Below are 26756 nucleotides of genomic sequence, written 5' to 3'. Positions count from 1 at the left end.
ATATGATTTTACTCTGTGAAATCTTTACTTTTCTTTTTTTTTTATAAAATCTCTGATATTGTCTATGTTTGTTCTCTACCTATTCGTAATAGCTTAGATTGGCCATCCTTTTTGAATTTTGACCTCCTTTTGGTCCTCAGATCCACTCTTTACATCCAACCTGCTGCCCAAGAATTACCTCTATCTGAGGAAGAAGGTGGCATGAAGTTCCACTGGCCTGGCGATCAAGCCCAGGACCTATATCCATCTTATTGATCCCCCTTCTTATTTTATACTATGTCTCAGTGTGATCCTTTAAAAAAATACCTGCTTTGCAACTTTGCATAAGGAATAATGTGCACAAAGTTTTTGCATCAAAAAAGTCACTGATTAACACAAATAATTGTCTAAAAAGTCTGATGACAGGAACTGAAGATGAATTCCTAGACTCTTTTTTTTTTTTTCCAGGAAACTGCTAAGAAAGAACAACATGAATATTTGGAACTAGGGAAACATATGCATTCAATTTGGATTGTACTTATTGAGGCATTTCTAAACTATGCTGCTAGTAACTTCGAGCTGAAAGCCAGATTATATTTAAGTTGGGTTTCTTTCATGGGTCCGCGATTCCACAGAAATTCATAATTTGGCATGCGTAAATCAAAACATGAAACTGAACTGCATTCTGAATCTCAAATGTATCCTGCCACATTTCTAAAGAGACTATTAACATGGAATTTCCATACTGTTTGTATATCATCGTTAGTTTTGTGTGGGAAAGAAAATCTTAAATATGGTTCCAACTGAAAATGCCTTACTGAATATAGAAGTATTTTCAGAACATTAGGTAAGGTTTAAAGTTTATGCCTATCACACACTGTTATTCAAACATGTCCATGGTTATTAGCATTGCCATCAATTACATTTTCAGAATTTAAACAAACTCTGAAATCTACACCTCTCTACAGAATGCTGACATGATCAAGGGATTAGAGAAAAGTAGGCTACTAACTTCAGGCAGAGTGAAAGATCACTAAACTGCTCTAGTGACATAGCGAAAAGAGATAATTCAAAACAAGGTGAGTATATACGCCATCACATACAGCTTCTGATAGGAGGCGGTGGGTGATAAAACAGATTCACAGACACTACAGTACTAAGACCTACTTCAGAAATGCTTCTCATTTATTTGGATTTACATTTTTCAGACATATTAACTTATTCTGGAAAACAGGAATAAACGTTGACAGAGAATGAAGTCAATTTAATAATGATTGATAGTCAATAAAACCCTGTATGTTTGGAGTAGTTGCATATTTGAGAGGTGATATCAAACCACAGACACAAATTTAATATATTGAGAGAATGGAGTAGTGCAATTAATGAATCAGATAACTAAATTAGTTCCGTGTGATTGAACTCTAGAAGTTAAATTTATGCAATATGAAATCTTGGTCCATTTTTATTAAGATTTGGTTTTGCCTGTATTTGGCTAAAACAAATTGTGACGAGAAGAATTAGAAAAGAAAATATACTTTTAAGTCAAAAAGCCTATAATAAAAACAAGATTCAGGGTTTGTTTCCCCCCCTTTTCTTTTTTCCATCTCTTGGTATTTTTATATAAATCAAGATTCATTTTGTTAAAAGGTAATAGTCCCAAAGTGGAAATATTCTCACATATATTTATAAGTCAAATGTTCCTTCTCTTTTGCTTTAAATCCAAGCACATTTAATTTCTGCATTGGAAAAAACTGAATTTCACCTTATTGCATTAGGATGGCAAATAAATGCATGATCTCAAATGAGGTACATGGTATATTTAAACCTTGGGATTTTAAAAATATCTGTCTTGGGTACACATCAAGTGCAGGAAGGTATATATTTAAATATTGGGGTCAGTAAAGGAACTAATTTTTAAAAACCTTGGGGCAAAGGTCCATGTTTTTCATATCTCTGAAACACAGATGGGTGTGACTGGTAATATAGATATATAATTCCAGTGCCACTATCTTAGAGAATAGACACCATCTTCTCCTACGAGAATACTGTTATTTGGGACATGTGAGATGAGATATAATTTACGGCAATTCAGAATTTTTAAAAAATCATACATATTCAGTAATAGTGGGCAAAAAGTAACTCCAATGATTTTTTTATTTATTTGTGCTTTGGGATACACTACACAGGTCCATAATGGTAGATAAACAATAAGAAAAAATAATATTTGTCAGGTATCAGAAATAAAAAGATATAAAGGTAAAATAAGCGTGAATTTTCTTTTTTTTTTTTTTTTTTTTTGAGACGGAGTCTCGCTCTGTCACCCAGGCTGGAGTGCTGTGGCCGGATCTCAGCTCACTGCAAGCTCCGCCTCCCGGGTTCACGCCATTCTCCTGTCTCAGCCTCCCGGGTAGCTGGGACTACAGGCACCGCCACGTCGCCCGGCTAGTTTTTTTTGTATTTTTTAGTAGAGACGGGGTTTCACCGTGTTAGCCAGGATGGTCTCGATCTCCTGACCTCATGATCCGCCCGTCTCGGCCTCCCAAAATGCTGGGATTACAGGCTTGAGCCACCGCGCCAGGCCGAAGTGTGAATTTTCAGTGGAAAATATAAACATGGGTTTACTAATACTAGTAAATATAGGAAAGCTTGTGGGGCAAGTCAGGTATAGCTAAAAGTGTTGGGATACAGAATCTAGAGAATTTAATTTTTTTAGCCATGGTGTCGAAATGACTCAATGGGCTACCTTGTGAGAGAAATCACTTAATTTCACTTTATTCTTTGTTTTAGCTATAAATGTAACAATAATTGGTATGGCAATGTAGGGAAGAGTAGTGGGAAAAGATCCTGGGTTCAAATCTCAACTTTACCACTCATTAGAGAGCAGCACACTCATTAACTTCTCGAAGCCTCAATTACTCATGCACAAAATGAATTCAAGAAAAGCTACCTCTGAAGTTGCTGCAAGAATTCAAAGAGATACCAAGATATCTACAGTACTCAGCACACTGAAGCAGCTCAGTTAAAGCTGCTGTGATTGTTATTATTAGTACCTGTGTCGTGTTGCCGTGTTTTTATTAGCACCCTGCGTGCACTGTACAGTTTGGAAGATTAAACGTGACAGGACATTGAAAAAATATAAGATCCCCTTCTTCATGATTTTGACTACATTATTAGTGAGGCTTTTTAGGAAGAGGAAAAGCAATGGTGAGACAGGTGCAGTGGCTCATGTCTGTAATCCCAGCAAAAAAAAAAAAAAAGCAATGGTGGGCACTGGATAAAAACAGAGTTAGAAAAGGACAGATAAATATCACCTATGAGACAAAATAAAATACACCCATAAAAGACGCTATAAAGATAATTTAGAACCCAGTACCAAGGTTACAGCATGGAAGGAACAGTAAAGTACAGGTGACCTCAGCATGGAAGCACGCAGAGCGAGGACACGGCTCTGACTCGTGTGAGTTTCAGGTGACACTATGTTGACAAAGCAACACCTTCCTGCACTTGATGTGGACCCAAGACAGGTATTTTAATATCAAAAATTGACATAGATTATTTACATACAAATCACATGGCAAAACCACAGACTATCATCTGGAAACATGGCAGAACTGAAGAATTACGTAAATAATGACTGAGGAAAAAAAGAGAGCAAGAAATACCTTGACATGTTTTATTGTCGTCTAGCTGGAATCCATCTGGACAAGTACAATCATAGGACCCCGCAGTATTAATGCAGTCTCCTCTCTGGCAAACACTCTTGTCCTCCAAGCATTCATTGATATCTAAAAACCAATTTAAAAAATTTTAAAAACCAAATAAATCACATATCAGAAAATTAGACATTTCTCTTACATGTAAAGGTACACTATTTTATATCATTTATAATACATAATTTTAAATACATGACAACTTCAAAAATTTTTTTTAAATAAAGCATTTTAAAAGGTGTTTTGCTTTGAACAAAAAATGAAACTTTTTTTTTTTTTTTTGATACAGAGTCTTGGCCTGTCACCCATGCTGGAGTGCAGTGGTGTTATCCTGGCTCACTGCAACCTCCACCTCCCGGGTTCAAGTGATTCTTATGCCTCAGCCTCCTTAGTAGCTGGGATTACAGACGCCCACCACCACGCCTAGCTAATTTTTGTATTTTTAGTAGAGATGGGGTTTCACCATGTTGGCCAGTCTGGTCTTGAACTCCTGACCTCAAGTGATCCGCCCACCTCAGCCTCCCAAAGTGTTGAGATTACAGGCGTAAGCCATCACACCTGGCCAAGAAATGGAACTTTTAAACATCAAATGAAATTAAATGGAAGAGGAAAAGTCAAAATTCTGAAGCAATTAATAATTTACTTGATTATGTTGTTGGTGATGATAAAGACTTAAAATATTTGAAAAATACTTATTAAGTATATCTTGAGCAACACTTGATCTACTTATACAAGCTCCTGTATTATGCATTACAGAAAAAATTCAAAAGTTTTCAGCATGGTCTTTGTTCCCAAAGAGAAATGTCTGTTCAAAGAAACAAACTATACTGCATTATTAACAATAAAATAAACAAATGATACTGTATTAAACACAAAATATTACATTGTTTTATAAGTCCAAACCAATTTAACACAAGAATTGTCACAAAATATAATTATCTGACAAAATAATAGCATCAACTTTAGGGGTCATATGCATTTAGACAAAGAGTATCATAAAGTTTAAAATAAAACTTTTGTGTAACAGAAGCATATCTGTAAATTTACTTATAGTAAATTTCAGACTAGGGTTGAATATGGGGGAGTTGGAAGAGAAGGGACTTTTGAACAGAAGGAGAACAGCAAGATCAAAAATCTAGTTTAAGTCACTTAAGTCAGCAGCTGTAACAAACAGGTTTGAGGTAGCCTGGATTTTAAATAACGTTTAAAAATGTTAAAAAAAATTCACAGCAAATGCGCAACCAACAGTGGTATACGTAACCAATAATGAGCTTTGACTGTGAGAATGAAAGACAATTAATGACCCCCCTTCACCGCATGAACGCAGGCAGATCTTTCTCAAGGGCTGCTGATTACCATGTTTACCCCTAGTCAAAGCTCATTATTCCTAATGTAGTCCATGAGCCCCTCTTCTGTTGTGTCTGTGAGGATTTAAGTTACTAGCAATGAAGAAAGCTAAGGAACAAAACCTTCTTTGTTTTCTCAGAATTTGGCATTTTATGGCGTTTCTTGCAAATAATTATAATTGCTGCCAAAATATGAGCGATTCCAGGAAGAAGTGAATATGGAGACTGTTGCCATCTGTCTAATACGCCCGGCTGTCTGGTTCAAGTACGGTGATACCGAATTTCATTTTTCTCCTAGAATCCAATCAACCAATTCACTGGCTTCTGTCCTATTCACAGGGCAAACCAAAGAGAAATAAGAGAGTGCCTTATCACTTCTTTCTATCAAATAAAAACAAGTTATTATAATGACCGTTCACCCAGAATGAAAATGCTTCCAGGTACTGACCCTAAAACATGAAACACAGGTGATGTGAATTTGTCTCAACTAAGGCAGGTTCTCAACTTTTTCTTTAATGCGTTTTTCTAACTTTACTGAAGTATAATGTATATAAAATAAATTCATCTGCTTAAGAGTCAGCTCAATGAGTTTTTTTTTTTTTTTTTTTTTTTTTTTTTGAGACGGAGTCTCACTCTGTCGCCCAGGCTGGAGTGCAATGGCGTGATCTCAGCTCACTGCAAGCTCCGCCTCCCGGGTTCACACTGTTTTCCTGCCTCAGCCTCCCGAGCAGCTGAGACTACAGGCACCCGCCACCACACCTGGCTAATGTTTTTGTATTTTTAGTAGAGACGGGGTTTCGCCGTGTTAGCCAGGATGGTCTCGATCTCCTGACCTCATGATCCGCCCGCCTCAGCCTCCCAAAGTGCTGGAATTACAGGCTTGGGCCACTGCGCCTGGCCAGCTTAATGAGTGTTCACAAATGTATACACATCCTTGTGACCACCATCCCAATCAAGGAATAGGCATTTCCATCCCCAACACATTCCCTCTCACTCCTTTTGTGCTTGGGGGCTTCTTCCTCTCGGCATAATAGTTTTGAGATTCACCCATGTTGTTGTGTGTATCAATAGTTCTCTGTCTTTATTGCTGGGCAGAATTCCATTGAATGAATGCACCATAATCTGTTTACTCATTCACCTTTTGATGAGCATTTTGGGTTGCTTCCATTTGGGCCATTGTGAATAAGGTTTCTATAAACATTTCTAGAATCGTAAGTCTTTGTGTAAACATATGCTTTTACCTTTTTTGAGTAAATACCCAGGAAAAGGATGCATGAGTCATGGAATAGGGTTATATTTAAGTTTTGAACAACTGTTACCTAAAATGGCTGTGGCAATTACATTCCCACAGGAAATGTATGAGAACTCCGATTGTTCCACATTTACTCTGATAGCTCTACAACTATTTTAATGGGTGAAAAGTAGACAATCAGTTTTTTTTTCTTTTGTTTTGGAGATGGAGTCTCGCTCTGTTGCCAGGCTAGAGTGCAGCAGTGTATCTCGGCTCACTGCAACCTCCGCCTCCCGGGTTCAAGCAATTCTCCTGCCTCAGCCTCGCAAGTAGCTGGGACTACAGGCACCCGCCACCACGCCCAACTAATTTTTGTATTTTTAGTAGAGATGGTGTTTCACCACGTTGGCCAGAACGGTCTCGATCCCTTAACCTCATGATCCATCCGCCTTGGCCTCCCAAAGTGCTGGGATTACAGGCGTGAGCCACCATGCCCGGCTCTGTTCATGCTACTTTAAAGTAATTTGATTCTCATTTATTTTCCAAAATCTAAGACAAAAAATGAATGTGAGGGAAAAGAGCATTAAGTGTTTATAAATAATTATATACATTAGAAAGCTGAACATATGTTAGGGTTAGGTTTAGTTTAATTTTTTTTTTTTTTGCAAAGCCTTTATCTGTCTTCAAAGCAATGAAAAGGCTGAACATTAAGAGGGCCCAGTAAGGTACTGTTTCATACCACCACCTGAGGTAGTGTGAAAAGATATATTTTTCCTAGAAGTACAGTAACAGGTTTTAAGGGCAGGAACAGTGAATCACTGTCATCTTTCTACCAAGACTGAGCTTGCTGATGTCACCAACTACTTCCAGCTTGCTAAAAATCCCATGGTTAACTTTTGGTCCTTCTGTTACCTAGCAATAACATTTGACACAATTCATCACTCCCTCCTCCTTGAAACACTTTCTTCTCTTGGATTCTGGGTTTTCTCCTTCGTCACTTGCCACTTTTCCCTCAATCTCCTTTGCTGGTTCTTACCCATTTCCTCACTTCTGAATGTTGGAGGGCCCGGGATTTATCTCTCTTCTAGCTATACTCATTCCCAATCAATTTCATGGCCTAGAACTCACCCCTAAATTCCAAATGCATAGATCCAATTGCCTTTCAGATATCTTCCTTTGAATATTCATCTTGGGCATCGAAAATGGAAAGTGCCCATGTGGTGCCCCTCATGTCTCCACACGGCTGGTTCCTCGGGCATCCGCACCTGCTATTCCTCTGAACTGAATGCTCTACCCATAAATGATTAAATGTTATCATCCCAGGGAGGCCTCTACTTGCCTCTTTATTTAAAATCACCACCCTCCCTCAACACTCCCCATATACCCCACTCTATTTTTTCTGTAAAATGTATTGCCATTTAACAAACTATATATTTTACTTATTTATCATACATAAATATTTTGAGACAGAGTCTCACTCTGTTGCCCAGGCTGGAGTGCAATGGTGCGATCTTGGCTCATTGCAACCTCCGCCTCCTGGGTTCAAGTGAATCGATTCTTCTGCCTCAGCCTCCTGAGTAGCTGGGACTACAGGCGTGCGCCACCACGCCCAGCTAATTTTTATTTTTTTATTTTTATTTTTGTTTTTAGTAGAGACGGGGTTTCACCATGTTGGCTAGGATGGTCTCGATCTCCAGACCTCCTGATCCACCCACCTCGGAATTCCCAAAGTGCTGGGATTACTGGCATGTGCCACCGCGCCCGGCCGTTTATTGTATTTTTTTGTTATCTCCCACACTACAATGTAAACTACACAAGGGAAGGAATTTCTGTTTGGTTTATTGCACTATGCCTAGAACAGTGCCCGGCACAAGTTCCACACTAAATAAGTATTTGAACGAATACATAAGTGAATGTATGAATGACTCTGATTTGGAAAGAAATACCAGAAAGAAATACTATCCCACCTTTCCACCTTTTTAAAATTTTGTCCACAAATAAATGACCAAGAGCAAAGGGCACAGAGGGAAAGGGAAAGACATCGTAAGTAATGAGTCATCTTCTCAGCTTTGTAAGGGACTGAAGGGAGCAACCTTAGTGAGGAAAAGTTAAGGTAGACACGAGATTCAAGACTGTGCTTGGAGGGAACGAGTCACAGGCAGCGCCTTTGAAAGCTGAGATGCTCAAGACCACTAAGAATGAGGACAACTGAGGCACCCTCATTATCACAGAATGAGTGGCTACCAAGCATGCCGGAGTCAGTAGCGCACAGAAGCAGGCACAACACTTGGGATTCTGACGCTACGAGGAGGCCAGCAGGATGACAGGACAATACCGTCAGAAAACAAGGTCTTTGCCAGAGCTATTAGGGGAAGATTACACATGTAAATATAAAAGCCAACAAGAAAGATGACTCTTCCTTGCACAGCTGTGAGAGGCATGTGAACGGTCACAACCTAGTTAATTATGGCTAAATATCACTGGGGAGGGTCAGAAACATTGCTAGCTGGGAATTAGCAGGCTGAAGTGCTAACATAGTTTCAAAGGGAGCTCTAAATTAGTTGGATGGACTCCAGTCCTATTTATAACCCATTATACTAGGGAAACTAGTCCTGGCTTTAAAAGAAAAGGGCCTGATTATATATTCTAAAAGAAGCTTTCTTATGGAACATAATCATATCTTATATACATTAATAATGAAGAACAAGTTTGCTAAAATTTTTTGTGTGACTTTTCATGAAATGGATGTTTTTGGAATAAAAACCTTAAACTTCTGTTAAGATGCTTACACATTAAAAGAGGCAAAGCAGAGGAACATGCCCTCCAACGAACATGAGTTACACAAGACTTAATCAGCGGTGCAGTTCCTTCTTGGCTCGGCCAGGAATCAGGACAGAAGAGATGCGGATGGTCAGTTTATGTTTTCAGTGCCCTAGCACAGGGGTCCTCAATCCCTGGGCCATGGACTGGTACGGGTCCGTGGCCTGTTAGGAACCGGGCTGCACTGCAGGAGGTGAGCAGCAAGGAGGGAGAATTACCACCCGAGCTCCACCTCCTGACAGATCAGCAGCTGCATTCGATTCTTACAGGAGGGTGAACCCTCTTGTGAACTGTGCATGTGAGGGATCTAGGCTGCATGCTCCTCATGAGAATCTAATTGATGCCTGACGAGCTGAGGTGGGACGGTTTCATCCTGAAGCTACCCCCTCACCCCATCCAGGAAACTGTCTTCCACGAAACTGTTCCCTGGTGCCAAAAAAGTTGGGGACCACTGCCGTAGCATATACCTTACCAGTTATTTAGTTCTAGAATAGATTCTTCCATAAATGGCTCCCTCCAACATGACCGACCCTCCCACCTTGGGATGCCACTACCTTGAATCATTATTGTTTACCCACATATTAGAGAGTTCCCAAAACACAACTTTTTCATACATAGTCATATCTTATATTATCACTTATCTGACCTATTTCTCAACAGGAGTCTGTGTGTGTGTGTGTATATATATATATGTGTGTGTGTGTGTGTGTGTATTATTTTTTTGAGACAGTCTCGCTCTGTCACACCCAGGCTGGTGCAGTGGTGTTATCTCAGCTCTCTGCAACTTCCGCCTCCCTGGTTCAGGCCACTCTCCTGCCTCAGCTTCCCAAGTAGTTGGGATTATAGGCGCCCATATCATGCCTGGCTAATTTTCTTTTCTTTCTTTCTTTTTTTTTTGAGACAGAGTCTCACTCTGTCACCACGCTGGAGTGCAGTGGTGCGATCTCGGCTCACTGCAACCTCCGCCTCCCGGGTTCAAGCAATTCTCTTGCCTCGGCCTCCTGAGTAGCGGGGACTACAGGTGCGTGCCACCACACCCAGCTAATATTTGTGTTTTTTTTAGTAGAGATGGGGTTTCAGCATGTTGGCCAGGCTGGTCTTTAAGTCCTGACGTCAGGTGATCCGCCCACCTCGGCCTCCCAAAGAGCTGGGATTACAGGCGTGAGCCACCATGTCCGGCCCCAATAGGTATATTGATTACAACTTTTCATTGGTGTTATTAACTCTTTGAGGAACATGATCACCTTAGGATAAAATCTTAGAAGTTGATTTACTGATTCATTAACAGTATACACTTTAAGGCCTTTAAAACACTGCCAAAATCACCTTCCCGAGGGTTGGCTCATTTTACACTCCCAGCAGCAGGAGGATATGGGGACTCAGCCACTTGTGACTGCTTGTGCCAAGTTCTCTGGTCAGGAATGCAGATGCTGTAAACGACAATGGATCTTTCCCAATCAACTGGACTGGTAGTGAAAAACGATTTGGGGCTGCTGAAATACGTGTCATGAAACCATTCACCAACAGGCTCATCCACTTCTCTCAAAGGTGGGGTTCAGACCCTCCTTCAAAAACTCAGACCCTGCATGGGAGACACAACCCTGCCAACACTCCTATTTCTGGTTTCACAACTGACAGGCTCTAAATGCAGCGAAGCCCCAGGTGGGCTGGGGAAAAGCTTGTTACTTAGGCAGACAATGAACACAGAGCAAGGTCACAAGGGACAGACTGGTGGTAAAAGTGAAAAAGAAGTCCACTGGGAGAACATATTCCCCTCTCCATAAGCAGGCCTGGTTCAGGCATCCAACCACTGCAGAGAGCTTCTTAGCCAAACAAGTAGTGGAAGTGGTTGATGACTGCACGATGCTCGACACGTGGGATATCTTTCAGAAATATTTTATGCAAAAAGCCAAAAACTGAATTGACGTTTGGCTCTGAAAAACCTTCTAATTACCTGGAAACTGAAGTTGTATTTACTTATTTGAAACATTTGGAAATTGGTTCTGCATAAATAAGGTGTTACAGTTCAACTATGCACCCAGGATGAACCATCTATAGCAGGTAAAGTTAAACTGATTCTTTTATACCTTTGGCTGGCACAAGTCTAAAAGACAGCTCCAAGCAGTGCAAAGAAAATCTGGACTCTACTCCCTTCTTTGAATTATTTGTGTGGCCCCGGGGAAGACACTGTGCAGGGACCTAATGTCTTCACTACGAAATAAAGAGATTGGGCTCAAAGGATCAAGGCTGAGAAGATGCCCAGATTTCCCTCCAATCTGGGCATTTTATGATTCTGAAATCAGGAGCAATTCTTACCTTCACAGTGGTCTCCAAGCCCGGATGCTCTGTAACCCTGGTCACACACACACTGAAAAGAGCCCTCAGTGTTCCTGCACTGCCCATGAGCACAGAGATGACGGTGCTGGCATTCATCAATGTCTATGAGCAAGAGAATACAAAGAAACTGTAGAAGTGGTGCTTCAAAAACATTTTCAATCAGTCTCAATTGGATCAGTGTAAATTCTAGAAAGACAGTGTTGATACAAGTAATGACCATCATATATTGTCCTTTTTGTAATACTATCTCAGGAGACTTTTTTGCTTATCGAATATTCAGAGTATACATGAAGACATGGATATTGCTTCTTTATAAAACAATTGGCCTTATACAGTGTGGATTCTGTTCTTAAATAAGAAATGGTGTTTCCTCTCAAGAACTCTGGACATTTGTGGTTGACACAGGTGAGATCAAAATATCTTCAAGTTCAGGAAGCATGTACTTATTGGGAAGTGAAGTATTTCTGTGTGAAATTCAATGAAATATTTATTTAAAAAGTCTAAGGTCAACCCCAGCAAATCCAGAATCCTCACTATCACCTGTAAGAACAGAACATATTTTGCAAACTTTATCTCTAAGGGGAACATTATTTTCACTAAGAAGTCTTCTTTAACGATTTTTTAAAAGGCAAAAATTTTTCAACACTAAATACAAAAAATTAAGGTTATTAACATTCCACAGCATAAAGCAGCTCGAAATAATGACTTTCTAATTGCTGAAATCCAAGCATATAAAACCTTTAAATTAATTTACGTGTTTAAATGGAAATTACCTTCTGCAGTAAAGAATTACACAGAGAGCAATAATCTTTCTTCCTAATACTAATGCCTAGCCATTGATAGCTAATGCCATAGGTTTTCAAATTTAATGGTCTTCCATCTTGTTTTATTGACTTTCCTAACTTATGTTTAAGACCCTGGCTTTCTGGCACTATAATGCAATTATCTAGGTAATTTTTAAAAGGTACCCTCATTTGATTGAGGGTACATTTTTTCAGATCAGGTGCTTTAAGGTGAAGTTTCAGTAGTTCATGTTACTACACTCTTACCTTCACACTGGTCTTTAGCTGCCGACAGCTGGTACCCCTGCCCACAGGTGCACCTGAAGGAGCCCTCGGTATTTTTGCACTGCCCGTTTACGCATAGATTCCCTTGCTGACATTCATCGATATCTGCAAACACAACAATGGCAATTTTTCTGAAAAAGAGACTACCCAGGAGAATGCAGTGCTCCCTGCAATGCATTCTGGGGTTAGTGTTACAAAAATAATAGTAGTACTTATATCTGGCACTACACACTTTAGTATGTATCACAACACCTATGCTGTTGTATCAACCTCAGTATACTGAACTATAGAATAGAAGTAACTACAAATAGACAATAAATCAGTAAGCTACTTATAATAATCATACTCCTCACCGTCAATGTCTTGGAATACAACATGAAATATTTTAGAGTTGCAAACAGTAGGCAGAACCTGATGCAATATAACGACGCTTAGACAATTTGTAGACCTGTTTAGTTTCATGAAAGAAGTCAGAAGTAAAACTCTACTAGGAATTTGAAAAGCACAACCAAAAACATAAGCAGTTACGGAAGGAAACAGATAGTTCTACTTTATCTAGAAGTTGAACTATGAGGCCAAATAGTTGTATAAAGAACTCTGGCTCATTTTCAAAGTAACAAGGAAAGCCAAGAGAAATGGTAGTATTATGATGACTGCTGAATACCAAAGGAGAAAGTGATAAGTGAGGATTTTTAAACATGCTTTGACTGAAGATAAAACCACTAACTGAGAAAGAATATAATTCTTAATAAGTGTCCTAGAAAATGTCATGTATGCGAAGTTACACAACTGAAGTAAAGGACTGGCTTCATCAATAATTTGAACACGTCTGGTAAGAGTAGAGTTTTCCAGATGTTTTTGTTTGGCCATTATATTGGTCTGACCTAAGCAGATAATGCTGTCTTGCCTTGTCAGTGCAAATACAACCTCAGAATGTTCTGCTGAACGGCTAGCCAACTTGTAAGAGTCTATGATTATTAAAACATGATAGGTACAACCAATCTTCATCACCTACATGACAGGTTTGTTGTGAAGATTACCGAAGGGAATAGATATAAAACACATAAGCCCTCTACTCACAGGGGGAAAAAGGAGCCCTAATCTAAAAGGAGTAATAGAGTAATAAAAAAAAAGGGGGGGGGATTTAAAAAAAATAATGTCCTATAGATCAACGTATGACTGTTGTTTTCTTCCAATTTTCTTACTTAAAATGCATCTAAAAGTGTTTGTCAGGAAAACTCAATTAACTGTATAGGCCTTTCACTCAAGTATTATTGACAATTACCTGTTTACCCTGAGCAAAGTTTCATTTCTTTTTTTTTTTTTTGAGACGGAGTCTCACTCTGTCACCAAGCTGGAGTGAGTGCAGTGGTGCTATCTCGGCTCACTGCAACCTTTGCCTCCCAGATTCAAGCGATTCTCCTGCCTCAGCCTCCTGCCCAGTTCATTTTTGTATTTTTAGTAGAGAGGGAGTTTCACCATTGTTGACCAGGATAGTCTTGATCTCTTGACCTCATGATCCACCTGCCTCATTCTCCCAAAGTGATGGGATTACAGGCGTGAGTCACTGCGCCCAGCTAATTTTTGTCTTTTTAGTGGAGACAGGGTTTCGCCATGTTGGCCAGGATGGTCTTGATCTCTTGACCTTGTGATCTGCCTGCCTCAGTCTCCCAAAGTGTTGGGATTACAGGCATTAGCCACTACGCCTGGCTGCAAAGTTTCATTTCTTAACCTCTAATGGGGCATTAACTTTTTAAATTTATCCAGATATAAGCAAGGTATCAGGTTATCCCTTCCTGAAATAGTTGAAATTGCTATTGAAATATTGAAACAGTTTCCTGAAATAGGGCTCACACAAAGTATTAATGTAATCGGAGTTCAAAAATTTGTTTCTTATTTTCTTTAATATTTCAGAGCAATTACTTTAGTTGACTAAAAACTTTTGTTTTACCAATTGTATTATTGGTCTCTTTTACTTATAAATAATTCCTGGCTGCCAATATTGCCTGTCCATAGAGAAATTAAACAAGGTAACTTTCATTTTAAAGATTATTTTATACCTTTCAGACACTCTTAGCTGTAGGAATGGTTGCCAGCAAAGATCAGCCTACGTCACTATTTTCTTTTAGCACATTCTATAAAATACTTGGGATGTCAGTCCACGAACTGAAGACCAACAATAGCTCTTGTAGCTGGCTGGATCTCTCACATAACATCTGACAACATTTTTAGTGCTTTGGACTCTTTTTGACTTTCTCATAGAAGACAACAAATTACGCAGTCCCATGTGAAGATGTCTGCAGCAGAGATAGCCCCTCCATTCCAAGGACTGTCAGGGTATGCCAGACATCTTACATAACTGACTCATTTATGTTGCTAAGAATGTCAGGAGTAATTCATGACAAGTAATGACACATACACTTGGAATAACTTGAGGCAACACAGTTATCTTGAACAAGGTGATCTTTGGGTCTTTAAAATGACCAAAGGGAACAAAGATAGATTGATTCTAGGGATAAAAATATTTTTATTTTCTAATGAGGGATAACATTTCTGAGCCAAAAGAAAGCTTTCTAATAAAATACGCATGCCAGACAAATGTCTTCTTTCTTTTGTGCCAAGAATATCACACACCCCTGACATGTGAATGTACACCTGACATTATGTGATGATCAGAGCCTTTCAACCCTGTGTTCTTCTTCCCAAAAACCCATGACCCCAGTTTAATCATGAGAAAAACATCAGACGGATCCAGAGTGGGGAAAAGCTACAGGATTCTGGCCTATACTCTTTAGGACAGATAAGATCACGAAAACTAGGGAAAGATTCATTAGGGAGACAAGACAAGTAAATGCAATGTAGTATCCCGGACTGGATCCTGGAACAGAAAGAGGACGTGATTGGAAAAACTTGTGAAATCCAAATAAAGTCTCGAGGTTAGTGACAGGGCCGGGCATGGTGGCTCATGCTCATAATCCCAGCATTTTGGGAGGCTGAAGCGGGCGGATCACAAGGTCAGGAGACTACCCTGGCTAACATAGTGAAACCCCATCTCTACTAAAAGTACAAATATTAGCCAGGTGTGGTGGCACGTGCCTGTAGTCCCAGTAACCTGGGAGGCTGAAGCAGGAGAATCACCTGAACCTGGGAGGCAGCGGTTGCAGTGAGCTGAGATTGCGCCATTGCATTCCAGCCTGGGCGACACAGCGAGACTCCATCTCAATAAATAAGGCAGTATATCAGATCCTAGCTGTGACATGTAGAAGCTGTGTGAGCTTTCTCATCTGCTAAAAAAAAAAAAAAAAAAAAAAAAAAAAAAAGGGAGCGGGGGGAGCAATAATGCTTCCTCCTAGAGCTGATATGAGGATTGCATGAAATAATACAGGGACAGAGATCAAGTGGGAAGAATGAGTTAATGCATTCCAGGCTGTAATGGCAGTAGAGGGCAAGGTTAAATGCCAAGTGGAAGTAATAGCCCTTTCTCACCTCTAAGCTTTGGCATGTGCTGCTTCCTCTGCCTGCCAACTTTTACTCCCCTTTGTATTCAATACTTCAAGACCAAGTTCAAATAGCAATACCTTTGTGAAGCTTTCCCAGAAGCACACAAGCAGAGTTAGCCACACACTTTTTGGTTTTAACAAAACTTTGTTTATGCCTCTAATTTAGCAAACACCACCACCGCCACGTCATGCTCTGCTCCTGCATTAATTCATTCTCTCTACGTGATCTCTATCCCTATATTACTTCATGCAATCCTCATATCAACTCTAACAGGTACCATTATTGTTCCCTTTTATTTGTAGATGAGAAAAGTAAGGCTTAGTGAAGTAAGATACCATAACTTATCCAAGCTCACACAGCTTCTACGCATCAGGACTAGGATCTGATATACTGCCTTAAAAAAAAACTAAATACTAGACTTTAATATATAATATAATCCTGGATATTAGATAGCCATTAGTTGTCTTGTCTCCCCAACCAATCTTTCCCAGGCTCAGCTGGGATGGCAATGGCCGAGAGCAAGACAGTGGTAATGAGTCATTCATTCAACATGTGCCTACTTTGAGCGTCCCATTAGAAAGTCTGATTCTCTAATTTTAGGGATGACACAATGTCTGGAAACCTGAGATTATTCACCCAAGGTCATACCATGAACCACTGGAAGAGCCACATCAGGTAAGCAGTGAGGAAGAAGATGAATATGAAGGGCAGGATAATCTTAAACAAGTACTTGGGTCCAAATCAGCACAGAATCTTCACAGGGCAGTTGTGACATTGATTTGGATGGGTCAGAGAATGCTAGCTGAAGAATGCGACTGTGACAACTAAGTTTGGAATATGAAGGAGGAGGGCAGATTACAAGAGTTTTTATCAACAAGCAGATGAAAAAAATTAGGCCGATTAGGATGAAAGAAGATAAAATGGCAGGATATGAAAATAAACTAGATATAGCAATCAAAGATGAACCCTGACTCCTAAGGCTTGAGATCCTCATTCACCCCTGATCCAGTGTATGGGGGAAGAAACAATACCTTTCAGATGCTTCTCATATTTAATTTGGTCTGAGGAGATGCCTGGCTTAAGAAGTCAGTAGGAAACTGTGAATGTGAGCCAAAAGAGAAGGGACCAGGAGAAATGGAGGTGTGCCTACGTTAGATGTTCCACTAGGAGTGGCCAAGATCCACTGCTGCTCTGCTATATTATGGGAGCAAGGCATCGAATTCAGATGCCTGCACGTTCCCTACTGCCAGTGGAAGAGGCCTCAATTCTTACAAGATACCAGGGTGTCTACCATAGTGAGAAATTAATTATCACCCTAGATCCTTCACTTACATCAAGACACTTAAGAAGAACATTTTTACTTATTTTCTCTTTTGCCCTTTGCTAGAACATACTTTTAGATGTAAAAGTAAGCAGAAAAGAAAAAAATCCACAGATTTGACCATATGAAAAAAATTTTTAAAAATCTTAAAAAGAAAAATTAGGAAAGACTTAGCGAAATTACAAGAGTGTACCACCAAAAATGTATATGTAACGTACATACATTTATTATTATCATTGAGACTCTATTTTGAGTCTTGCTCTGTCACTCAGGATGGAGTACAGTGGCATGATCTCAGCTCACTGCAACCTCTGCTTCTTGGGTTCAAGTGATTCTTGTTCCTCAGTCTCCTGAGTAGCTGGGATTACAGGCGCATGCCACCAAGCCCGGCTAATTTTTGTATTTTTAGTAGAGACAGAGTTTCACCATGTTGGCCAAGCTGGTCTCGAACTCCTGACTTCAGGTGATCCACCTGCCTTGGGCCTCCCAAAGTGCTAAGCCCGGCCATGTGTACATACATTTATATATGTATTACATATAAAAGAGTTCATATACATTGATTCAAAAAATAAAAAGCCTGACAAATGAGAAATGATATTAATGGAAATTTTAAAAAGAAATATAAATGTTAAATAAGTATATAAAATAAATGTTTAAAAATTAGAAGTGTTCAGAGAATTGCTAAAGGGAATGAGCATATAAAACAAATATTAAACCTTTTTAGAATTAAAATAAATATATATTTGAAATGAGAATGTTCTCCTGTAAAAATTGTAAAAAGACCATGATACAATATATGTATCAAAATATCACTCTGTACCCTATAAATATGTACAATATGGACAATTATTATATGCCAATTATAAAAACAAAAACAAAACCAAAGAGTAAAAAAATTCAGAACATTTTTGCTGGGCGTGGTGGCTCACGCCTGTAATCCCAGCACTTTGGGAGGCTGACGCGGGCAGATCACAAGGTCAGGAGTTCGAGACCAGCCTGGACAATATGGTGAAACCTCGTCTCTACTAAAAATACAAAAATTAGCCAGGCATGATGGCGGGAGCCTGTAGTCCCAGCTACTCGGGAGGCTGAGGCAGGAGAATCGCTTGAACCTGGGAGGTGGAGGTTGCAGTGAGCCAAGATTGCTCCACTGTACTCCAGCCTGGGTGACAGAGTGAGACTCTGTATAAAAAAAAAACAAAAACAGAACATTTTACCCAATAACCATAATTCCACTTTTATGAATAAAGAAATAATTCTAAAGTTCAGACAAAAGTTTATCTTCAAAAGAGACCTGGCTGGGTGCAGTGGCTCACGCCTGTAATCTCAGCAATTTGGGAGGCCGAGGTGGGCAGATCACCTGAGGTCAGGTATTCAAGACCAGCCTACCTAACATGGTGAAACCCCGTCTCTACTAAAAATACAAAAATTAGCTGGGCATGGTGGGAGGCACCTGTAATCCCAGCTACTCAGGAGGCTGAGGCAGGAGAATCGCTAGAACTCAGGAGGCGGAGATTGTAGTGAGTCAAGATCACGCCACAGCACTCCAGCCTGGGGGAGAGAGCAAGACTGCGTCTCAAAAAAACACCAAAAACAAAGAAACAAACAAATAAACAAAAATTAGTCAGGCGTGGTGGTGGGTGCCTGTAATCCCAGCTACTCGGGAGGCTGAGGCAGGAGAATCACTTGAACTTGGGAGGTGGAGGTTGCAGTGAGCCAAGATGGCACCACTGCACTGCACTCCAGCCTGGGCAACAGAGTGAGACTTTAGCTCAAAAAAAAAAAAAAAAAAAAAAAGAAGAGAGAGAGAGACCTGTACCAGTTTTGCTCACTAATGAGAAGTTGAAAATTGTGATATGGCAACATACTAGAATATTGTACAGCCTCTAAAAATAACATTTGAAAAAAAGTTATGAATGGAATGTAAAATGCTTATGGGAGGTATACTATTAAGTGGCAAAAAGCAAGATATAAAATTCTACATAGAACATCTTTTTTTACAATATCCATGAAATACGAATATTCATTAATGAGATTATGTGAGATTCTTACTCTTTCTCTCTCTGTATTTGCTAAATTTTCTCAAATGAGTATATATTGGTTTCTTTAATATCAACTTTATTCAGAAATAATTCACATGCTATACAATTCTGTTTAAAATGTACAATTCAGTGGTTTTTAATATATTCACAGAGTTGTGCAACTGTGTGTATTGCTTTTATAATGAGAAAAAAAATTCAGATGAACAGATCTGTGGCTTACAGACACTCTGCAAAAATACATTGTTTCCCTTCATGTAAATAGATATGTTCTGTATTTAACCACAGCCAGGAGCCACTTTCAGCCAAGCCAACCAATATGTGCTCTGAGTCGCTTGGTCAAAATAAACACAGGTAGCAGGGTTCCTTTTTCTAAGGCTAATTGCGCTAATCTATCTTTAAATGAAGTTTAAATAAAAATGGGAAACTTGATGGCAGTATTTACCTTTACAGTGCTTGTGGTCCGGAGTCCGGGTATAGCCTTTGTGGCATGAACACATGTAGGAGCCTTCAAGGTTGGAACAATCACCATTTGTGCAGACGTTTGGTTCCAGGCACTCGTCCACATCTTGAAGAATGTTGCGTAATGGAAAGAACAAAAAAGAAGAAAAAGAAAACATGGATAAAGTTAAATTTGGTTAGAAATGGAAACAGTAGACCTTCAGAAGACCAGGCAGATTCTTAAAGATAAACTTTCAAATTAGCCCGAAGGAGAAAAAGCAGCTTCTTGTGAGCTAAATGGATGACGGTTCTATACTTTAACTTACCTTCTGAAAGTAACTCAGAACCAAATACGCTCTATGAGTAAATTCAAGAAGTAAAGACGGCTTGTTGTAGCCGGGAGGAAGGAAGAGAGGGGAGATTTAGCGCAATGTCTCTACAAGAAAGAATTTTCCAAAGAACCAAAGATGGGTTGAGGTCTATTTTGGAAACTGATGAATTCAGTAGGATGGGAGAGTTCACAAAAGCAAAAGATATGACTCATGACCCAGAGAAATCACAGGGAAGTTTTAACAGAAAGGTGAAAAAGTCTAATAAAAAGCTCTAAAATGGCAGTGAATTCATATGATAAAAACCAAGTAAGCTAAGGGACAAATACAAGCCGACTGGGCAGTCTGAAGGTAGGGTACAGGCTGAAGAGGTAGATAATAATAGCACCTAATCTTTATCAAGCACTTGCTACATGTGGGCATTAAAAGCTTTACATACACCATCTCATTGAACTTGAACAGAATCCATATGGGCCAACCATTTTATGGAGGAAGGAACTGAAGCTTAGAGAAGTTCAGTAACCAGCCCAAGACCACATAGAAAGGGTGATTCTAAGATTTGAACCCAAGCCTATCCTTTTAACCTGACTGTAAGTTTCTGTCACAGGCAAAGTTAAATCTAGTGATAGAAACAGTTAAAGAAAGAGAGAATGCATGAGTTGGGGTTTGTTTTTATTATTTGCTAACACAGCATTTATACTGAAAATCTAAAATTTATTTCATTAAAAAAATATTAAGTTCCTACTATATATAACTATTTTTCAAAAATAAATATGTAAGTTCTGTGCTCCATTTGAATGGGCCTGGGTAGGTCCACTGTATGTCACAGTGACAGACACTAGGGAGGTATCAACAAGCAAAAACTTAAAGAGGAAAAACTTGAATCACAAAATGCTAAAACTACACATACAACGTCACAATTTAGGCTTAATCTTATAGGGGTCTATAACATAATCAAAGCATCTTAAACATAAGGCAGGCAAATGAGGAGGAAAAGACACGTGACAGCATCCGTTTCACTTTTCAGTGCTTACTACACCACGAAAGCAGTAAAGTTTTCTACCCTGTTAAGGCAGTCACAAGCACACTGACAATACAAACCTAATCTTCAGCAATCCAGAGTCTAGATTGCATGCATTTGCATTGCATTAAGACTGGATTCTTTCTTACAATGGAATGCAGAAATGGAGTTGTACTAAAACATGGCAAACATATCTGTGAGTGTGCACCTGGGTGTGTTCCCTGCGCATATTGAGAAGAGCCAAGGAAATGGCACCGCCTAGGTGCTCTGTGTTGCTTTCACAAAATATCACTAATTATGGTGAACTGACTCTAGTCCACGACAACAAAAATAGCACTTCCAGACTGACTCATTAACCACCCTTTCCTTGGTTGTGGGAATCCACTTCTGTAAACACTGAAGGCAAACAACTTGAAAGAAGCAGCCAAGTATTGGAGCCAAAGTAAATAATGGGAATGAGCCTAGACACCAGGCATAGCAATTCCAGACAGCAACAGGAAAATGTCATGTTTAGTATCTGGTTTTGTTTCAAAAATGTTAGCAAGTTCAGAAATGTATGGATTGCTCTCTTTAATTATTCATGCACCAGGGAAAGTGATTTATAAGGCTGTAGAATGTAACAGCAAAATCAATTTCTAAGACCATACTTTCTCTAGGTAAAGTAAATCAACAGACAGTGCAGATTACCATTTAGGAGACACTTATAAAACTTCTATTTTTCTAGGCTACTCATGATTAATGATGAAGCAGAATGCCTTGAAATATCTAGGGTAGCCTGATGTGTTTATTCTTTCTTTTACTTATTATAGACATAATTGCATGGAACCAGAATTCTGTCAAGCCAATCACCGTAGATAGAACAATTTGAATGGAAAGTACATGATCTTAATGAAACTATGCTCCTGAAAAAACAGCAAGACAGTAAAATATCACTGAAGAATCTCTACAAAGAAGGAAGGTCTCCAGAGAGCAGCCACACATAAAACCACCTGGAGGATGCAAATGGTGTAAAATTAATTCAGCATTGTGTCGTTAGCCCCGATTTCTCTCCTAAACTGCCGAACCATGCATCCAGCTGGTCAGTGTACTGGACATCACCTTGATGTCCTCCAGGTACCTCTGAGTCTTTATGGCCAAAACTGACCCCTCCCCTGCCTTTTCTTTATGTTATTTTCCATACCAATATCTAGTACCATTATCTACTCAAATGCTCAAGTCAGAAACCTGGGAGTTACACCTTCTAGAGTCCTTACTTTTACTCTCCCTCTTTCCTCTCATTGTTTATTGCCCAGGAATACCAATCTGCCTTTCAAATCTCTCTCAAATCACCTACTTTCATTCTTTCTCACCTGAGTTACTGCCATAGTCTTTTAATTTGTTTTTCTAAGACTTGGCTTCTCTCATCCATTATCCAGCTTGCAGACAGAATAAACCTTTTTCTAAAATACAAATCTGATACATGGTGTTGGCTCCTCCACTTAAAAACCTTCAATGGCTTTCAGTGTTCTTCAGTTTAGTCCAGGACACAAACCTGTGCGGCCCTGGGTGTAATGACAGCAGAAGGCTTGGCCCCCGCCGTTCTAGCCTCCAACCCTTGGAAGATCTCCCATCAATGCCATAAGAAGTGCTATGCTTTGAAAATGGTTTGTCCCTGCTGAAACTCATGTTGAGGCTTGGTTGTCAAGGTGGCGGCATAGGGAAGTGGTGCTTTTAAGGGGTGATTAGTTCATTAAGATAGATGAATGTCTTTCTCTCAAGACCGGATTAGTTCTTGTGGGAATGAAATCGTTCCCAAGAGAGTGGATTGTTATAAAGTGAGGTTGCCTCTGTGTTTTGCTCTCTTTGCATGCGCTTGCTTCACCTCCCACTTTGTGAGCATATTAAGATGCAGTATAAGGCCCTCACCAGAAGTGGCCAACTGATCTTGAATTTGCCAGTCTCCAGAACCATGGGCTAAACAAATAAATCTCTCTTCTTCATAAATGACCTAGTCTCAAGGTGTTCTGTTATAGCAACACAAAATGGGTTATGAAGGAAGCGGGTGGTCCTTACCCATCCCGCCACCCACCCCATGGTTGCCTTATCCCCGCAGCAGAGGGAGGTGATTATGCCTCTGGTTTTCAAGGTGGAGCTCAAAATTTGTCTTACTCTAAGATACGGTCTTACAGAATATTCATATTACCCAAATTCTTCCAGCGCATATACGAGTTCAACAGGCCTTTGTGCTTTATCTGTTAGGAAACATCATAAAAAATAGTGTTGATAGAAAAATTGGTTCTAGCCAGGTGTGGTGGCTCTTGCCTGTAATCCTAGAAACTCAGGAGGCTGAGGTGGGAGGACTGCTTGAGGACAAGAGTTTGAGACCAGTCTGGCCACTACAGCAAGCCCCTGTCTCCACACCCAAATTTTTTTTTTTTTTTTTTGAGATAGAGTCTCGCTATGTCGCTCAGGCTGGAGTGCAGTGGCACCATCTTGGCTCGCTGCAAGCTCCACCTCCTGTGTGCACGCCATTCTCCTGCCTCAGCCTCCTGAGTAGCTAGGACTACAGGTGCCCGCTACCACACCCGGCTAATTTTTTGTATTTTTACTAGAGAGGGGGGTTTCACCGTGTTAGCCGGATGGTCTCGATCTCCTGACCTTGTGATCTGCCCACCTCGGCCTCCCAAAGTGCTGGGATTACAGGTGTGAGCCACCGCGCCCGGCCTCCAGCTTCTTTTCTTTCTGGGGGGAAATGATAACATTACTCTCTCCGCATCCTCTGGTAACTGTCAATTCTCCACAATTTCACAGAGATGACTCCCAGCTGGCCAGTAATCCCACCTGGCTCATCGTCTCATTGCCTTGGGGTGTAATTCATCTAGGTGAAGAAACTTTTAAAAATTTCCCTTCCTCATATCCTGGGAACATACCAAACTGTCTCAAGCCCCTCCCTGGTGGGCATAACACACCATGTACAGAGGGTATTCAGATGTCACCCAGTCATGTTCTCTCCAGCCTGTGCTCACTTACATTTCATGTAGCAGCTGTTTGGGGTTGGCTAGAATTTGTCCCAGAGCAATAATTTACCTGTATTACTTTCTGTACTTTCAAAGAGATGAATATGTCAACATAGCCAATTATTTCTCTAAGGCTATCCAAACTCAGTTTGTTCCTTAATCACCAATGCAGGCTTCAGAGAGTGAGAACCACTTGAGATAGGGATAAAGCATCTTATTCTAGCACTATAGCTACATGAAAACACAGGATTACCCCCTACCCCAAACGTGTCCATTACTCCAGCGATTCCTCAACTATTCTTCACACATAATCTTTTATACTAAAGAAGATGGGAGAACATATTTGGCAGAAAAGCGAGCACGGCAAAATGAGAGACAGATGTTGGTCCGGTCAGTGTGATGAAACCACCTCAACTGCACTTGAGGTATAGGAGATCCTCAGAATCTCACACCCCCTCTGTCAATTTTGATGAAGTTAAAATATGTGGTAGTAGCAGCAGAGCTGCTGACAAACATTTGTTACATAATCCTCAAAGAATCATCACTGCTTTTCAGAACTGGAGAAGAACCAATGAATGCTGTGTACATCCTACATAAAGAGCCAAGGATGATCTCAGAAAACTCCAATCACTAATCCCACCATATTATTGGCTCCCTACCTCACCTTTCCAAAGAACATTTTATCTTTCAGCAGAACTCAACTGCCGCTACGTATGGTGCAGACTTGCCATCTCAAACTCTAGAATCCCCGAGCCATTGTTATTGCTGCTTCCAAGGGATGATTCCAGCCCATGTGGCTTTCTCCTTTCTATGCTCTTTTATTTTCCTTATTGTCTTTGTTATATTGTTTTGTTCTTTAGTTTTCTTATGTGTACACGAAGGGTACATGAGACATTGTACAGCACAAAACACTGGATTTAGAGATAAAAGATCGAGGATCACATCCTGGTTCTGATATTTATTACCTATAACCTTTAGTAAGCCCATTCACTTGTTTGGGCTTACTTCCAATTTCACACTTGTACTACAGAGATGACTACCGTGAGGATCAAATGATGCCATCATGTCAAAACCTTCATAAACTATATAATGAGAAGGATTTTGTTATAATAATTAATGTTCCTACAAACCATGCTCCCTGGTTTCAAAAGTTTGTTTTTTGTTGTTATTTTTATAATCGCAAATCTTCTCTGGCATATAGATATGTAGACAACAGCTCAATAAATAGCTCAGTGATTGATCAGAAGCATCCTTTAGCATATAATAATTTAGGGATAAGGCTAATGTTTGCACATGAAATATGAAAAAGGTACATGCTGTACTCAGTTGCAATCTTCTATAAAACAAATACCTGCTGTATCAAGTCTTCAATTTCAGCTTAGTCTATGAATATTCATATAAGCCATGAAAGTTAACACTGAATCTTCAAATCTGAAAATAAATCCTAGTGTGAAAAGAACTTCTAGAACAATGAGTTCTCCATGTTTTCTGTCCAAGTTTATTCTTCAAGTTCTCTGTGCCAGGTCTTGGTTAAGACTGTAGTTATCAGTTGCCAAGCAGATTGAATTATACTAAATTCTTCAAATAACCAAGACCCACATTCAGAGAGCTTAAATGGGAGTCAGAAAGTCATTCTCAACTTAATCAGAGATTAAAAAAGAAAGATTACACTGGCAAAATCTTAGAAATTTGTGTTACCAGGTCACAAGATCTATCACAAACTGAACTACAAATAATAACCCCCCAAAAAGCTAGCTGCATATATCCAATAGGTGGCATATTCTGCCTTGTGAAGGTGAGCAGAGACAATAAAGTACAGGAATGGAAACAGCAGCATTATTATAGATGCCTAAACACTTGTTATGAATCACTAATGACCCTACAGAGAAGTATCATGGCTTCCAAGAAGTATATTCCAACTAAGTAAGAACACTAAGAAGCTGGAAGGAGTCGACAGACATGACCCTGAACGTGCCCGATCTAGTCTGACCTTGGAAGCTAGGCAGGGTGGGTCCAGTTAGTATTTGGATGGGAGATATCAAACAGAAACCACAAAATTATTTACATTCATAAGAGAATGCTCCAAAAGGCCAGGAGCGGTGGCTCACACCTGTAATCCCAGCACTTTGGGAGGCCAAGGCGGGTGGATCACGAGGTCAGGAGTTCAAGAACAGCCTGATCAACATGGTGAAACCCCGTCTCTACTAAAAATACAAAAATTAGCTAGGCGTGATGGCACGTGCCTGTAATTCCAGCTACTCAGGAGGCTGAGGCAGGAGAATCACTTGAACCCGGGAAGCGGAGGCTGCAGTGAGCTGAGATCATGCCATTGCACTCCAGCCTGGGCGACAGAGGGAGACTCTGTCTCAAAAAAAAAAAAAAAAAAGAGAATGCTCCAATGACATAGGAAGAATTAAAAAACTACATGACATGAGCTCCAAAAAGCCAAAGAGAATATAGTTATATAGAAGAATGTGACCCGGACACGGTGGCTTACGCCTGTAATCTGAACACTTTGGGACGCTGAGGTGGGTGGATCTCCTGAGGTCAGGAGTTCGAGGCTAGCCTGACCAACATGGTGAAACCTCATCTCTACTAAAAATACAAAAATTAGCCAA

The 26756-nt window shown here is 39.9% G+C and overlaps 1 protein-coding gene across 12 annotated transcripts in view; it reads right to left on the bottom strand.

Moving 5' to 3' along the window:
* Nucleotides 1-26756, bottom strand: part of LTBP1 (latent transforming growth factor beta binding protein 1) — a 444191-nt gene that overhangs the window by 90516 nt on the left and 326919 nt on the right. For all 12 annotated transcript variants that reach the window (XM_030921070.1, XM_030921073.1, XM_030921071.1 and 9 more), the window contains 4 exons: nucleotides 19797-19919; nucleotides 12473-12595; nucleotides 11403-11525; nucleotides 3642-3764 (listed from right to left, as the gene is read on the bottom strand). In XM_030921070.1, coding sequence (XP_030776930.1) covers nucleotides 3642-3764; nucleotides 11403-11525; nucleotides 12473-12595; nucleotides 19797-19919 — 492 coding nt within the window. The remainder of the gene's footprint in view (nucleotides 1-3641; nucleotides 3765-11402; nucleotides 11526-12472; nucleotides 12596-19796; nucleotides 19920-26756) is intronic.

Source organism: Rhinopithecus roxellana, chromosome 17 (genome assembly GCF_007565055.1).
Source record: "Rhinopithecus roxellana isolate Shanxi Qingling chromosome 17, ASM756505v1, whole genome shotgun sequence".
In the NCBI taxonomy this organism is placed as follows: Eukaryota; Metazoa; Chordata; class Mammalia; order Primates; family Cercopithecidae; genus Rhinopithecus; species Rhinopithecus roxellana.
The sequence above is the reverse complement of the archived record's forward strand: the minus strand, read 5'-3'. Positions and strand labels throughout refer to the sequence as shown.